Raw genomic sequence first — 13,750 nt, 5'->3', positions numbered from 1 at the left:
GCATTTACTTTCCCCCTAACGCGGGACATCATTATGTTCATACACTTTTACAATTTACATGTTCTAAGAAAAATACCCGGCTATGGCTGATGGTGCAGGAGAATTTATTTTCACTAGAAAGGGAATGACCCATAACTCATGAGTGGCAGAGCTTAAAGTGAGTTATGGAGGTTACTCTCCTGTGTAAGGAAATGGATTGGATTATCCCTTTGCCCAATTGTATGTTTGGTTATTAACACTCCAGGTTCTTAATTACGTGTGGCTTTGACTTTGTTCTTTTATCAAATAAATGTGGATAAAGGGAATGTCAGCTAGGAACATGCAGTGCCTAATTGGGGCTCTGAGATGTAGCCAGAAAGAATAAAAATAGAAACCTTAAGTGATTAAAAGGCAGGAGTCTTAAATGCAATTTAAACATAGTATTCAAATTGATTCCCTCCAAAGTTAATTTATTGTGCCTGGTGCTGAAATTCTGCAAAAACATTAACAGTCACTGCTTTCCTGAATTTAAAAAAAAATTGTCATCTTTTAAGTTAACTGGAAACTATGATTATAGCTATGTGAAAATTAGGAATTGGTTTTTCTAACACACAGATTTTATTGCATTATTATAATGCTGTCACTTATTTTCAAGTAAAAATAACTTGTTACTTTCTTATTAATAAGAAAATGCAGCTTTTATTTTAACATAATTTAAATGTAAAAATGATGTTTGATGCTTATAAATATGATTATTGTTTGTCTTTTATTATTATAGTCAGCTTGTTATAAGAGCAAAATTTCTAGATTTCTTTACACTTCCAATGTTATAATCTACAAAGAAATTAGATTTCTGTTTATTAAGATTAAAATTCTAGTTATTGAGTGATATTTTATTTAAAACATAATAGTTCTGTCCTTCTTGGGAGGGGGGGAGTTCCAGTTTTGCCTCTAAGAGCCCCCTCCTGAAGAAATTTTCTACCTCAAAAATCAAGGACTGATTTTTCAGACAACACATTATCCTCAAGCTGGTGATAGGTGGATTTTTGTTCCCTAAACATCCTTTCTGCTCTCAGGTTTGAATTATCAATAAAACAGCATGGCTTATCTCTGAAAATAACCTTGTTGACAACACAAATATGGACTTAAACATGGTACCTCCACATTTAAGATTTAAGAAGCCCCCTGTAAATGTCAGGGGTTGTCAATGTGTTTGTGGTGATACTTGGATATTATTAGTGTTTAACTGCAATTCCCCACCAGAGCCACACTGCCAGCTCTACCATAAATTTTAATGTGATCATGTGCTCTTCTCTTTTCATATTCAGTGAATTCTGCAAGATCATAATAGTCTATATGAACCCTAGGTGAACCTTAGTGTGATATGAAGAAAGAATTAAGATTTCTAGCTGTGACAGTTGTTCGTCATTTTATAGTTGTTGTTTTTTTAAAACTGGACACTAAGCAACATGGTTCCTGAATAATATTACCCTAAACTAAATTCATTCATTCAATTAATCTTTATTGAGCCCCTACAGGATGCAGGGCATGGCCCAAAGTGCTAATGAGTACATTTATGGGATAGTAAAGAATACTGACTCTTGAGGACCCCCACCTCCACCCCCTGGAAAATCTTGTCAGAGCTCATACATCATTTATAAAACTGAAAAATGTCTCCGCAGCCTCAGCACCACTATGTGCCTTTTATTGTATAGAAAACAAACAAAAATAGCTGATTGGTGTGAAAATAAGAAATTTGTTCATCTTTCATTATGTATTGCACAATGGAATGCGTATTCTACAAGCTTCTATAAACGAAGAGAATTTGTATAATTCTAATCAATCTGCAGATTTTTATTCCTTTTAACTGCAAGTAGTAACTGACAGTGCATATTGTATTTATCCAAGGAAATCACACTTTGGAAACATCTCTTTATAAGCGAAGTATCACTGAAGTCTTCATTTTACAAAATTGAAATGTCAAGCCTAAGAGATGGAATAATTATAAAAATCACTAGCAGGGGTCCTACTGAATGAAATTTACACCATTTTATATCAAATTACCTGTCCTACAAAGCAGTTTTTAAAAAAATTTCCAAAGGAACAAAAACTGCTTTGTTACCTATACAGGAGCTTGAATACTTTTGCAAAAACACAATTCCAAGTCAGTAAGTCTACTTTCTGTGTTTGAAATGATTTTAGGGTCAAGAGTTAGGAAGATTATGTTTATATTTACAATTTTTTTGTTCTGTCCTACATTGTGTCAAAATTTGTTCAGCAATGACACACAATTATGCAGCTACCCATTCCCAGAGACAATGAATTTAAAAAAATACACAACCACAGATTTAAGGTCATAGAGAAACTGTGGGCAGGGAGGCAGTCTTTGGGAAGCGGATCCGTCCTGATAGGAGGGACTCTTTTTTGGACAGATTTTCTTTGTTGGTGTTTCTCTCACTCTCTCAACATTGTGTATGTGTGATAGCGCGTGTATTCTAGAAGAAAAGGAGCACTTTTAGGGTAGTTTGGAAAATTTTAATTTTTTCCTCGTTTCCCTGCAACTGGCTGAGAAACTTTGCCTTGGAGTGCCATCTAGAGGAAAATCGAGCACAAAGCCATGCTTTCTTGGCTTTATGACTCAGCTGAATCCAGTGGTGGTGATATAATTTTTCTCCTTCAGATTAATAGAAAATTTTGGTTCTAAATCAACACATGGATATGGAATATGCACATCACTGATGAGAATGAAACAGTGAAAGATCCATTAAAAAGCCTTCAGGAGTGTCTGAAGCAGTAAGTGCCAGTTCATGAAAATAAGTAGACTATGATTTGGCCATAGGCTGAGGTCAATATTTCAGAAATTAGAATTGTTGAGTAAATGTAATTAATTTTCATCTTCACTGATCAAGTAATCTTTGTTATCTCTGTAATTATTTTCGTAGTTAGAAAATTCTGATTAAACAGCTTGTCTATGGTCAAGTTGGAGAAGGCATTGTGGTTTGACTGCTTATGTTAGAAACAAACAAAAGTTGACATTTTCAACTTCCTGTACCCTTAGTGAAGTTCAGTACAAATGTAATGAACAGAAAATAATATCGCTTCCAGATATGGATCTTTATTTCAATGTGAAGGGGGAAAATAATTTTCACCAATGTATTCTTTCCAAAGCCATATTTTTATCTTGCAGTCCCACTTAGAGAACTTTAATGGCCAATCCTCCTCTTTCTGCACTAGCATGTACATTAAAAACAAAATGCAAACCTTCTTCAACGATGATACTCTTAAAAGTTTCTGAGAGACTTGCAAAAATAACAGTATCCTTGAAACATTCTAAAAAGCATGAGTACCCCCATTGTGCTGAAGCAGTCTGAGAATTCTACTTTCTTCAATTTCTGGAAAAGGATCAAGACTGTGTGAATCACGGAAATGTTAATTGAAGACAGCTGGTATGTATTTCCTTGTTCTCTGAAGTATCTATCCTATCCCATATCCTTGCCAGCTTCCCCATCCCAATAGTCTTCTGTCAAAAAAGTCTATCTCTGTTTCACTATGTGGGACAACCAGCAAGATGGTGGACAGAGTAAGGAGCGCCAAAAGTCAGCTCATGCTACAGGGCAGTTAGTAATCACCCAGAGCTTTCTAAAGCACCTGTATGAGGGCTCCAGGAAACTAGAAGAGCATCCTGCAACATCCTTGAAAGAATGGAAGGAGACTGTGCATCTGCAGAGAAGATTTGTGAGTAGAGCACGCCATGCTGCTGAGGCTGGTGCCCACACTCCATTGGCTGCACAAGATGACTCCGGAGCTATTCTGTGGCTGGAATTGGAAGTTCCACTTCCAAAAACAGGGTAGGAAGAGATGGTTGGGCACCAACTTCAGCTACTGATTAGTAAATTCCAGTTAAAGGAACAAGATAAGATATGATGACATAAGGAGTTGAGACAACTAATCATAGATGTTCAAACAAATCTCCTTAATAAATTCAATGAGATGACTAAAGAGATTAAGGGTATTAAGAAGACACTGGATGAACACAGAGAAGAATTTGAAAGCATACATAGAAAAATAGCACATCTTACAGGAATGAAAGGCACAATAAATGACATTAAAAATACACTGCAATCATCTAACAGCAGATTTAAGGAGGCTGAAAAAAGGATTGATGAGCTTGAAGACATGTCCTCTGAAAGTGAACATACAAAAGAATAGATGAAGAAAAGAATGGAAGAAATTGAACAAGGTCTCAGGAAACTAAATAACAGCAATGGACATGCAAACATACATGTCATGAGTGTCCCAGAAGTAGAAGAGAAGGAAAAGGGACAGAAGGAATCTTTGAAGAAATGATAGAAAATTTTCCAACCCTATTGAAGGACATAGATATCCATGTCCAAGAAGCACAATGGACTCTCATCTGATTAAATTCAAATAGATAATCTCTGAGACACATACTAGTCAGACTGTCAAATGCCAAAGACAAAGAGCAGTAAGAAAAAAGCAATGTATCACATATAAGGGATATCTAATAAGATTAAGTGCTAATTTCTCATCAGAACATCAGGAAAGAAGGTAGTGGTATGATATATTTAGGTTATTGCAAGAGAAAAATTTCCAGCCAAGAATCTTACATCTGTCAAGATTGTCTTTCAAAAAGGAGGGTAAGTTTAGGATATTCACAGATAAACAGAAACTGAGAGAGTTTATTATTAAGAGACTGCCCTGGCAGGAAATATTACAGGGTGTACTACAGTTTGAAAAGAAAAGACAGGAGACAGAGGCTTGGAAAAGAGTCTAGAGATGAAGATTATATCAGTAAAAGTAACCAAAAATCTTAAAAGTGTGGTGAAAATAAAATATGACAGATAAATTGAAAGGTCAAAATGGATGAAATAACATCAAATGGTAATGGATTAAACTCTCCAGTCAAAAGACACAGACTGGCAGAATGGATAAGAAAATATAAGCCTTTACATGCTTCTGCAAGAGACTCACCTTAGACCCAAGATACCAATAGACTGAAAGTGAAAGGCTGGAAAAAGATATTCCATGCATGCAGTAACCAAACAACCAAAAAACAAACAAACAAAAAAACAAAATAAAAAACCATCCAACCAAACAAACAAACAAAAAAACAAAACAAAAAATCAACCCCAGAGTAGCTATAATTAGATGAAGTAGAGTTAAAAGATTCTAGAAGTGCACAATCTGAGGAGGAAGTCGGGGGGGGGGATTCCATTTACAATAGCAACTAAAAGAAATAAATATTTAAGAATCAATTTAACCAAGGATGTAAAGCAATTGTGTTCAGAAAACTACAATGCATTGTTAAAAGAAAGAAAAAAAGACCTAAATTATTAGAAGAACATTCCATGCTCATGGATTGGAAAACCAAATATCAGTAAGATGTCAATTCTACCAGATTGATATACAGATTCAATGCAATCCCAATAAAAATTCAACCAGCATTTTTTAAACAAACACAATTAGCAAATTTATTTGGAATGATAAGGGATCCTGAACAGGCAGAAACATCTTAAAAAGGAATAGTGAAGTTGGATGACTCTCACTTGCAGACTTTAAATCATATTACCTAGCTACAGTGGTAAAAACAGAATGGTACTGGTATAAAGAAAGAGACATAGACCAATGGAACTGAATTGATGGATAAGAAACAGACCCTCACATCTATGGTCAAGTGATTTTTGAAAAGCCTGTCAAACCCACCCAACTCGGGTAAAACAATCCATTCAACAAATGATTCTGGGAGAAATGGATATCCATAGTCACAAAAAGGAACTAGGACCCCTATCTTACACCTTATAAAAAAATTAATTAAAAATGGACCAAAGACCTAAATATAAAAGCGAGAGCCATAAAGCTTCTAGAAAAAAAAAATGTAAGAAAACTTCGTCAAGATCTGGTGTTTGGTGGTGGATTATTAAAGGAGGTAAGAGGAGAGCTGAGATGGACTACTGATGCTCAATGTGTGTAGAAGTTTTAATTTACTGTAAAAGTGTGGAAATGTATAGAGTTGCTGTAACACATTGTAGTGAGAAACAGCTGGTTTATAAATGGGAATGTGTCTGGAAAGGGTGGTCTAGGGATGTAAATGTCAATTGAAAGAAAGCTAAAGAATAATCTAGGGACTGAATAACAGTAAACCTAGAGGTGAATGAGAATTGTGGTTGATGGAACAGATGCAAGAGTGTCATTTGTGAGCTAGAGCAGACACATATCACTATTGCAGGATAGTGGAAATGTGAAGAAGCATGGGAAAAATACAACTGGAGTGACCTATGGACTGTGGTTAACAGCAATACTTTAATATTCATGCATCTATGTCAAAGATGTACTGTGTTGATAATGAGGGAGTATGGAAAAGTGTGCCAAATGTATGCTATGGACCATGGTTAGTGGTTAATAGTCTGATGATGTTATCTCATAGTCTGTAACAAATGTTCCACCATGGTATGGTATGTTGGTAGAGGGGTGTTGTATGTGAATTATGCACATGTGCATGATTGTTTTGTAAGTTCACAACTTCTGTAATAAAAATACATTAAAAATATAATAGAGTGGGTTGGGGAGACAATACAACAAATGTAAGATATAGTTAGTAGTAAGATTTTGACAATATTCTTTCATAATTTGCTTCACAACAATGTGTTGGTGGTGGGTTGATGTATGGGACCCCTGTATGATGTTATGCATGTTTACTTTGTAAGTTCACAACTTTTAGTATACACTTATTGTTTATGTATGTTCATGTATGAATGTAAAAAAAACTATAGGGTGGGTTGGGGGAAAAGACACCAAATATAAGACACTTTGGTTAGTAGTAATATTTTTTTTTTTTTTTTTTTAAAGATGTATTTATTTATTTAATTTCCCCCCCTCCCCTGGTTGTCTGTTCTTGGTGTCTATTTGCTGCGTCTTGTTTCTTTGTCCGCTTCTGTTGTCATCAGCGGCACGGGAAGTGTGGGCGGCGCCATTCCTGGGCAGGCTGCTCTTTCTTTTCACGCTGGGCGGCTTTCCTCACGGGCACACTCCTTGCGCGTGGGGCTCCCCCACGCGGGGGACACCCTTTGCGTGGCACGGCACTCCTTGCGCGCATCAGCACTGCGCATGGCCAGCTCCACACGGGTCAAGGAGGCCCGGGGTTTGAACCGCGGACCTCCCATATGGTAGACGGACGCCCTAACCACTGGGCCAAAGTCCGTTTCCCAGTAGTAATATTTTGAGGATACTCTTTTATCGTTTGGTAAAAATGTTTTACAACAATGCAAAGTATGGGTGATGGGGTGAGGTATGAGAACCCTGTAAGATGTTATGCATGTGTGTTTGTTAAGTTCACAAATTTTATTATACACTTATTGTTTATGTATGCTTATGTATGAGTATATACTTCAATACATTTTTTTTTTTTTAAGATTTATTTTTTATTTATTTCTCTCCCCTTCCCACCCACCCTGGTTGTCTGTTCTCTGTGTCTATTTGCTGTGTCTTCTTTGTCCGCTTCTGTTGTTGTCAGCGGCACAGGAATCTGTGTTTCTTTTTGTTGGGTCATCTTGTTGTGTCAGCTCTCCGTGTGTGTGGCACTATTCCTGGGCAGGCTGCACTTTCTTTCGCGCTGGGCAGCTCTCCTTATGGGGCGCACTCCTTGCGCGTGGGGCTCCCCTACATGGGGACACCCCTGCATGGCATGGCATTCCTTGCGTGCATCAGCACTGAGCACGGGCCAGCTGCACACAGGTCAAGGAGGCCCGGGGTTTGAACCGCGGACCTTCCATGTGGTAGAGGGATGCCCTAACCACTGGGCCAAGCCCACCGCCCAGAAAGGGCCAATTATTGATGCTTTGGAAAGATGAGGAAGAATTCATAGAAAAACAGGCATTAGATGAATGCTTTAAGGATGAGTAACGTGACAACAGGCGAAGAATGGGGCAGAATGCTTCCTGAGGAAGGACAGAAGAGTCTTTATTTGGAACAAAGGAAAATATATTTCATTTGGAGTCCCTACTTTGGGTTTAAATTTTAATCTGGGTGCAAAGATGTAAAGTATTTGGTTCATGGCATGAGAATTCAAAACTAGGTTCTCTCTCTTTTTTAATGGTAGATATGTCACATATATGTATATATGCATGCATTATATATATGCATTACACATACTTCATATACATACGTATTACATATACTTTAAATAAAAATATGTAATATACAAAAATCTAAAAAATATATAACAATAACTATGAGGACAAAAATTCTACCATAGGTAAGCCAGAAAACATTTTACTTGATTTCTTAACAAATGTAAGTGGAAATAAGAGGAAATAAGGCCCAAACAAGCCGCAGTTTTTTGTTTTTTTTTTGCCAACAAACAGGGATAAACAGGATATTTTGTTTCAACCTTTGCCAGCCACAAACATTTGCTTTCAGATTAAATTCCAAGGCACACTTCTGGCTAGCTGTCCTAGCTGTCCCCATAAAACAGATTGGCCACCTTTCCTGAGTTCCAGCCTGGTGAGCCCCTAAACTCTAGGAGCATTCCCCCCTTCCCTTCCTTTCTTCCTTGGCCTCTCCTCTCAGAGAAGCCTTCTCTCAGGATTTCCATGTTCCTGTGTATAATGTTCACACTACTCTACTTTGGCTTTCCACCAACCTAGTGATTCTTTTTCCAGTAAGCTCTTTGTTCTGTTACTCACTGGATTTCCTCTGCAAAAACATTACTTTGAAATTCCAAGCATTTCTTTTGTAAAAGAACCAGTTTTCCAAGGTCAAAAATTGAAAAGAGGTTCAAGCAATCATCCCAAGACTATATACCTGCTTCAATGTGTCAGTGATTTTACAGATTTAAAGCATAGAAATGATTGCCAAATATATACGCCAACAACCAGGACAGATAAGTTCTGATGTAAAATAAATCCCAGAGCAATTGTCAGAGAAATGGGAACATGAAGGAGAAGCCCTGCCAGTCCACACAAATGACATGAGGGTACACCATCACGGAACACGCCTACTTACAGTTAACATCGCAAACATCAATTGGCACACGTTGAAGGCGTGTCTCCAGTTGTGGTACAGAACCATTCGGTAATTCTTCCTCACAGTCAAAAGCCACCTACACAGGGTCTGAAATGGGAAGGGAGAGGTTGTGTCATGGCAATGGTATGTGTCTCCAGGGACCTTTTTCAAAATGATGATTTGCACCTGAGTAACAACCTTCAATGATCAAAGTTCTTCCAAAAACATCTCATATGATTCTCGTGGTAAACCCATGAGGTGTGTAGGGAAGGTGTTAACATCCTCATTCAGTAGTTGAGAAACTGGAAGCTCAAAATAGACAAGTTGTCCTGGATACACTCCTGGAATCACTCAAGCCAGAACATCTTACCTCATAGTCGATTTTAAATTTCTGTACCATCCCCAGCTCCATGAACATCCGAAGAGCAGCCGTGATCATGGCATCAACATCCAGAGAAAAGTCATCAAAATGTATATCATTGATGGCAAGTTCTGACACCAGAGGGATGTTGGCTGCCTACGAAAGCAGAAGACATAAGTTAAGCCAAGTTCACCAGCTTTCCCAAACCCTGAGTCTTGCTCTCCTCCCCTGCTTATCAGAAGTGCCACATAAATCAGACCTGACCTGCACTTACACCCTGATACAGCTAAACTCTGAGCTGTAAATGTCTTTTGTTTCTGAACTGCAAATGCCCCAAGCAAACGAAGGGGAGAGGAGGGGAGGGAAGCTAATATGAAGATAAAATATATATACTGGATCTAGTCTGCAGAATTTAGAATGTAGAGTTGTCTAGTTTACTGAAACCACGGTCAGAGAATATATTCTAGTGCATATTACAGAGTGCTAAATGCAAGAAACATCTGGGTAGCTAGCAGCTGTGAATTTTAATTGCTGCTATTCAGAAGGAGATGGCAATATACCACTTTGCCTTGTTTCCTGCATACTTACATCCTGTGGCTGTACATGGGCTCTTTGTTACACATGAGTTCTGTATATTCAGAAGGAATATAGAATAGGATAGCACAAGTCTGGAGCAAAACATGTTTTCTTAATACAATAAATATGTTTGGAGGGTTAGCATAAGCATATATTTTACTTAAGAAATAAATTTGCATTAAAAAAATCTTCATTCTATATAAAGATCACAACATAATTAAATAACTGGTCATATATATGCAGGGATATTGAAACATCCATGCTAGGCAGCTGTCAACTCGTTGCGCCACACAAACATAAAGAGAAGAAAAAATCTTTGGAAATCATTTTTATGTTAATTTTATTGGGTTCACCATATTCTTTGGGCCATTCTTGGAAAGGGAGTCACTTTTATGCTTTCAGGTTATCATGTACCATTCTATTAATATATTCATATTCCTGGTCTAGTCACTGGGTGTAAATAACTGAAGGAGTAATTTATACCTTGAGACCACTTTGGCTGAGCAATTAAACCCAACTCTGGTCACACTAAGCATTCCTGAAACCAAATTATCAATCCTCCCCTCTCAACTCTGTGCTCCTCCATAGGAGTTTACATCTCTAGGCTAAAATCCAAACTCTGATTTTTTCCCACAATACAGAAGAGCACGGAACAAATGCATAAATTACAGGACAATCTATCTTCTATTATGAAGAGTATTTTCATTTTAAAAAATTAACCAGCATATCCTTCAGTAAATCTGTTTAATGTATTGACTTGTTTGTAGAATCTAGCTCCTTGTATTAAAAGTAAGAATTGTGAATTTCAAACATGGTGGTAGAAATCGTCTTTGTGTTTGTGTTATGCTTACTCTGTGCTCCTGGTCTTGTGCTAAGCACTTTTTTATTTTTTAACCTTAAAAATATTTTTAATCCAAGTTATATGTGCTTATTGTTTTAAGGTAAACTAGTCTACAAGGCTGATTTTATAAACCCACATGCACGCTTGTGCTCCCGCATTAGCAGAATTCTTCTGGTACCACCCAGAGGCAACCACTTTCAAATCTTTTGCATGATTTTCTTTGTCTTTGCCAAAGTAAGATGCTTGCAATTTTATTACTTGATTATTTCCTGTTTTAAACATGATTTATTAACATCCTGCTGCTGGAGATACATTTCTTTTGCTACCTCACACACTAACCTTTCTCACTCTTCAATATAATCCAAAACAACTTGGTTTAGGTAGTTAGATTTATACTATGATGATCGCAGAAAATATATTTATAGCTAAGTCATGCAAATTACTACTTTTCCTTTCCTTGATAGCATTTTGTAGTCTCTGGAATTAGTAATTACCTTCTTTAATGTTTACTTAGTTTTCTAAGTACTTATCACTAATTCAGCCCCTAAACTTTCTACCGATTGTCTAAGTCTCTTCTCAAAATGTTCATATGCTTCATGTACTCCATTGATTACTTCTTGAAGAAATATCTCTTCGAACTTTCTGAATTTTGCCAATCACGACTGGCTATCTTCTATGTCTGATAGGTAACTTTCATTATAGAACGTTCTTTCACCGTAATTCTGGGGTTCCTTTGCCCTTTTCTTGTATTTTCTATATTTCACACCTTTTCCTTGGTTTCTCTTCTCATTTTGGTGAGGCAAGTTCTCCAATAACCTCCCAAGAAAAGGTGTGTGTGTGTAAACTTTTGGGTATTTGCTTATTTGAAAATGCCTTTATATTATTATCACATTCAATTGGTAGTTTGTCTAGATAGATTTCTGGCTGGAAATCATTGCATTTGAATTTTGATGTCGGTGCTCATTTTTTTAAACTTTTGATGTTACTTTTTACAAGCCAGAAACTATTCTGAGTCCTGATCTTTTGTAAATGACACCCCCTGCCCTGACGTTTGTAGGATCTTTTTACTCTCAGAGTTCTGAAATGTCATGAAAATGTGCCTTAGCATGAGTTTATTTTCTTCTATTACCCTAGATATTTTGTGAACCCTTTAATCTGGAAAGTGATGTCCTTTAGCTCTAGAAACTTTAAAAAAATTAATTCTTTGATGATTTCTTATCTTATTTTTCTGGCTTTCCCATCATTTCACCTCTGGACTAATTTTTCTCCCCCATCCCATTTTTCATTTTTTTCTTTTTGCTCTGTTTTTTAAGAAATAACCTCTCTTCTTATTCTTGAGATTTTAATTTCTAATATCACAGTTTTAATTTCTAAGAGTTCTTATTTTACTGTCTGGAAATTCTTTTTGTTTTTTTTTTTAATAGCACCCTGATTTTGTTTCTTGAATAAAATGCCCTCTCATCTCTCTGAAGACATTAATGATAACTCTATATTAGACATTTTCTGTTCTTTCCATAGTTTAATCAACCTCCTTTACTTTGATTTAATCTCTTTCTTTTTGTATTGGAGATTTTCCTTTGCTGTCTGGTGATTTTTGGTTGTCTACTGTTAAAAGTAGGGTTCTAAAAGTTTCTATTGGAAGCTCTGAGGGCTTCTGTGCAGATGGAGCTGACTGACCTGCCTCCTGGGGGAAGCTGTTGAATATTAGTATCTTTAGGTCTTTACTCTTTAACCTCTGAGATTCCCCAAAGAAGAATCTTCAGGCTGAAGCTTAAGGGGAAAAAGTTGGAGGAAAGGTGTCAGCACTGGTATATACCTGTTCATTTAATCTCCCTGCTTTCAGCATGTACTTATATTCTCATGCTCCTCATTTGTGAGAAACCAAACCAAAGAGTGGCTCTATTATGCCCTGCCCAGAGAATAAGCCTCTGGTGTTTACGGAGTGGAGGAGTGGGAGCAAGGGTCTGGAGCTAATTGCTTCTTAGATGCTCAGTTGTTCTATAGATAGACCATCTTCACCCCCACTTCAAAGGTACTTAGCCAATTCCTGAGCTATTGGAGGGGGGGCCCTATCGTATAAAGCTTCTTGCTTCTTAGTGTTTCCCATTATTAGCTTATTTTGGCTTTCTTGGGTTCACTAAATCACTTTATTCTCTTCCATCTATTCCTCTGCTTTGTAGCTTCTAACATTTTGTAGCTGTTGAGTCATCTTCCATTTTCTTTGTCCTTAAGAATTTATTGCCTTAAAAATCCCTTTATTGTTTCAGTGGGGTTAGGGAGCAAACAAAAGAAAATGTGTTTAATCTACCATTTTTTTTTTACCCCCAAATCACTGAAGATATACTTACTAAATGATGCCTTAAGTAATCAGCTTGGAGATCTCAGCCTTTGGTCTTCAAATCCTTTGTTTCTAAATGTGCATAGGCTGGCTGCAGCCATGTAGACCTCTTTCTCTGTTCCGCGCCCCTCTGTGTTTACCTGTTCCAATCCTGACCTCACTCATTAGGCTGTAACAATCTTAGAGGCATTTGCTATGTTATTTTTTCTTTCCCTTAATGATGTTCCCAAACAACTCTATTTCCAGCACAGCTTTCAGGGTTTGTATTTGCCAAGTACTTAGAAAAATGTGTGCTTGCTGTAATTTGTTCAAATTCAAATTCAACTGGAAGAGTACTTCCTAAGAGGGTAGAAGCCCTGTCCTGAAGGACACAAGTCTTCCTAGTCTTAAGAGAGAAATTTGGTTCTGAATTTGCAAGGGTTGTAGAACCTTCATGTGGTTTGTAGCTAGTGCACATAAAAGATGATGGAGATAGCATTGCTGTTATCCAGGTGGCCCTGTCTTGTAGATTATTAATAGTGTATTCCCTGATGCCATTATAAATCCTCTACCCTTCAAAGGCACTAAATTCACTTAATTATCTTAAAAATTAAAGAATATAGGCATTTTTTCATTATGAAATGTTAATGGAAAG

General features: G+C 37.0%; 1 protein-coding gene across 1 annotated transcript in view; it reads right to left on the bottom strand.

The window, feature by feature from the left end:
- The window catches only part of PDE11A (phosphodiesterase 11A), a 482,125-nt gene that overhangs the window by 111,102 nt on the left and 357,273 nt on the right, over nt 1-13,750 (bottom strand). Inside the window, exons 11-12 of the mRNA XM_058300593.2 lie at nt 9,371-9,517; nt 9,001-9,108 (exon numbers count right to left, since the gene is read on the bottom strand). Of these exons, the coding sequence (XP_058156576.1) occupies nt 9,001-9,108; nt 9,371-9,517 (255 nt within the window). The remainder of the gene's footprint in view (nt 1-9,000; nt 9,109-9,370; nt 9,518-13,750) is intronic.

Source organism: Dasypus novemcinctus, chromosome 7, assembly GCF_030445035.2.
Source record: "Dasypus novemcinctus isolate mDasNov1 chromosome 7, mDasNov1.1.hap2, whole genome shotgun sequence".
Classification (NCBI taxonomy): Eukaryota; Metazoa; Chordata; class Mammalia; order Cingulata; family Dasypodidae; genus Dasypus; species Dasypus novemcinctus.
The sequence above is the reverse complement of the archived record's forward strand: the minus strand, read 5'-3'. Positions and strand labels throughout refer to the sequence as shown.